Below are 2,807 nucleotides of genomic sequence, written 5' to 3' on the forward strand. Positions count from 1 at the left end.
TGCTGCCGTGGAACTTCTTCATCACGGCCTCCCAGGTTTCCCGCCCACGCCTTCACCTTCATGTGACACAGAAAGAAAGTGTTTGTGCGTCCTGTGGAAACACTTAGGTTTTTTAAATCAAACTTTATTTTCTTCTTTTTCTTCCTCTTTAAGTATTTTAACGGACGCCTCATGGTTGCCAACGCCACCTCTAACGCCACGTCAGGCGGCGCCACTAAAGATTACAACTATGACAGCTGGATGGCTTTGCTTTCCCAGCTGCCCCTGCTGCTCTTCACGCTGCTCAACTCTTTCCTGTATCAGTGGTCAGTTAATCACAACTTTATTTAAACAATAAAACACGAACAAACTTTTTTCTGGTTGATGACGAATATGTTTTTTCTTTGTCTTCTCGCTGCAGGGTGAAGGAACGCATCCGTGTGGCCTTCAGCCTGATCTTCATCTTCCTCCTCTTCTCCCTCACTGCCGCTCTGGTCGAGGTCAACATGCAGCCAGACACCTTCTTCTCCGTCACCATGGCAACCGTCTGGTTCATCAACAGTGAGTCCGTACACAGATTATCGTGTGATCCCCTCTGATGACGTTCCTCTTTGAGCTGAAGGGGTCCAGCGTCTGTTACGATAATGATGATGTTAATCATAAGGAATGTGTTTGTGCGTGTGCAGTGTTTGGCGCCGTGCTGCAGAGCGGTCTGTTCGGCGTGGTCGGCCTGTTCCCTCCTCGTTACAGCACTCTGTTCATGAGCGGTCAGGGTCTGGCCGGGATCTTCGCCGCCATCGCCATGCTCTGCTCCATCCTCAGTGAGTACCAGCCCGACCTCGCCCCGCTGCAACCGCGCTCAAATGTTCCGAACCAACATTTCAACAAACCTTCAGCATCCTTCTTAATTCTAAAGATGCACGTGGTTAAATAGTGAACACAGTTAGTGACGGGAGAAGATTAGGGAACCGTGAACTTTAATCTCAGAATTATGAGAATCATATAAAAAATAATAATAATGTTTTCTAGAAAGTCAGAATTCTCGGGGAAAAAATTCAGATCATAATGTGATTTTTTTTTTTTTTTTTTTTTTCCCACATTAGAGCAACATTTTTTTTTTTTTTTTTAATAGATAAATAATTTATTTTTAGAAATTTATAGAAAGTCAGAATTCTGAGAAAAAAGTCAGAATTATAAAAAAAGAAAAAAATAATGGCCTTAATCCTCTTCCTCAGATTTACACACTTTTTCAGACAAGCTCACGAAGAACAAGTCTGGCAGGATAACTCATTTAATTAAATGTGTCAGGAAATGAATGAATAGCATTTAAATTACATTTAGAGACAAACTAACTCTGAATATCAGGGAGCGTCTCCGTGTTGATTCTGTCGGAGGGAAAACGAGCTGAGGCGTCTCCTCTCCTGCAGGTAACGCCGACAGAAACTCGGCAGCGCTGGGATACTTCATCACTCCCTGTGTGGCCACTCTGGGGACTCTGCTCTGCTACCTGCTGCTGCCACACCTGGTGAGGACACGGCACACACACCTATCGAAACAACAGGAAGTGATCAGAGTGAATCTGATGTATAATTTAATATAAACCTAAATTTGTCTTTTGGAAATAAACATGTCGCTGCTGCAGCTGCTGCCTCGGCCTCCACAACTGAAATATTAAAACTACCAGTTACCAGCTTTTTCTTTTCTATAAATTAGATTTTATTCTACTTGGAATTAAACTTTGAAGAAATGAACCAAAACTTTCCACATGTTTTATCTTTTATTCATTCTGCTCGGCAGGAGTTCGCTCGTTTCTACCTGAACAGGAGTCGGTCTGATAAAGTGGACACGTCGAAGGAACTCCTCAGCAGCACAGGTCGGTTTCCAGTCAGCTGATTTCAGCCAAAAGATTCAATTAAAACGAAATAAATAAAACTAAGAGACTGACTTGTTCATGTTCTTTTCTTTTTGAAGAGAAAAAAGATCTGGAAGCCAAAGGGAAGTTCGTCGGTGAGTCAGAGGAGAGTCAGGAGCGCTCGTCTGTCCTCGCCGTCTTCAAAAAGGTGAAACTTCATGACGACTCCTGACTGATTTAAAGAGAATGAATCTATATTTGTGGATCTGGGCTTCAGTCCATCAGACAAGGATTTCCATCAAACAGAAAACAGCTGCTCTGTTGTTGCTGCAGCAAAGAGTTGTGGCTCGTTAATGAAACCCTCCTGTGTGTCGCAGATCTGGATGATGGCTCTGTGTGTGACGTGTGTGTTTGCCGTCACCCTGTCGGTGTTTCCCGTCATCACAGTCCGAGTGCAGACCGTCTACAAGGACAACGAAGCCTGGAGTGAGACTACACACCATTTTTTGGGGGGAGGGGGGCTTATGGGAAATGTAGTAGAGGACAGCAGCTCACAAACAGAAACCAAACTGCTTTTGTTTTGAAAATCAGAAACAGTAACTTCATTAAAGTGATGTGATATTAGTCACTCACTCCTCTCTCTCTCTCTCTCTCTCTGTCTGTCTGTCTGTCTCTCTCTCTCTCTCTCTCTCTCTCTCTCTCTAACAGAACAAGTGTTCACCTGTGTTTGCTGCTTCATCGTTTTCAACACCATGGACCTGGTCGGTCGCAGCGCCCCGTCTCTCGTCCAGTGGGTGAGTCAGCAGCTGGAAAAGACTTGTTTTTTTTCTGAAATTGGTTTATTCATAAAAAAATAAATAAAGCTGAGTCTTTGTCGTCAAAATAAGATTCTGGTTTCTAAACGAGCCACTACTGATGTTGCAGCCGTCGAAGGAGAGCCGCCTGTTTCCCGTGGCCGTGCTGTCGCGTCTGGTCT

The 2,807-nt window shown here is 44.1% G+C and overlaps 1 protein-coding gene across 1 annotated transcript; it reads left to right on the forward strand.

The window, feature by feature from the left end:
• Window positions 1-6: 6 nt before the first annotated feature.
• Window positions 7-2,803, forward strand: LOC111651458 (equilibrative nucleoside transporter 2-like; the record flags this gene model as incomplete). The annotated part of the gene is made up of 10 exons (XM_023401398.2): window positions 7-35; window positions 154-305; window positions 401-540; window positions 666-800; window positions 1,407-1,504; window positions 1,777-1,852; window positions 1,951-2,039; window positions 2,209-2,317; window positions 2,540-2,625; window positions 2,756-2,803. Coding segments are annotated over exons 2-10 (915 nt in total), but the record flags the coding sequence as incomplete, so codon positions are not given.
• Between the last annotated feature and the right edge of the window lie 4 nt (window positions 2,804-2,807).

Source organism: Seriola lalandi, unplaced genomic scaffold (genome assembly GCF_002814215.2).
Source record: "Seriola lalandi dorsalis isolate HSWRI2012SDOR001 ecotype SW California unplaced genomic scaffold, Sedor1 jcf7180002053650, whole genome shotgun sequence".
Classification (NCBI taxonomy): domain Eukaryota; kingdom Metazoa; phylum Chordata; class Actinopteri; order Carangiformes; family Carangidae; genus Seriola; species Seriola lalandi.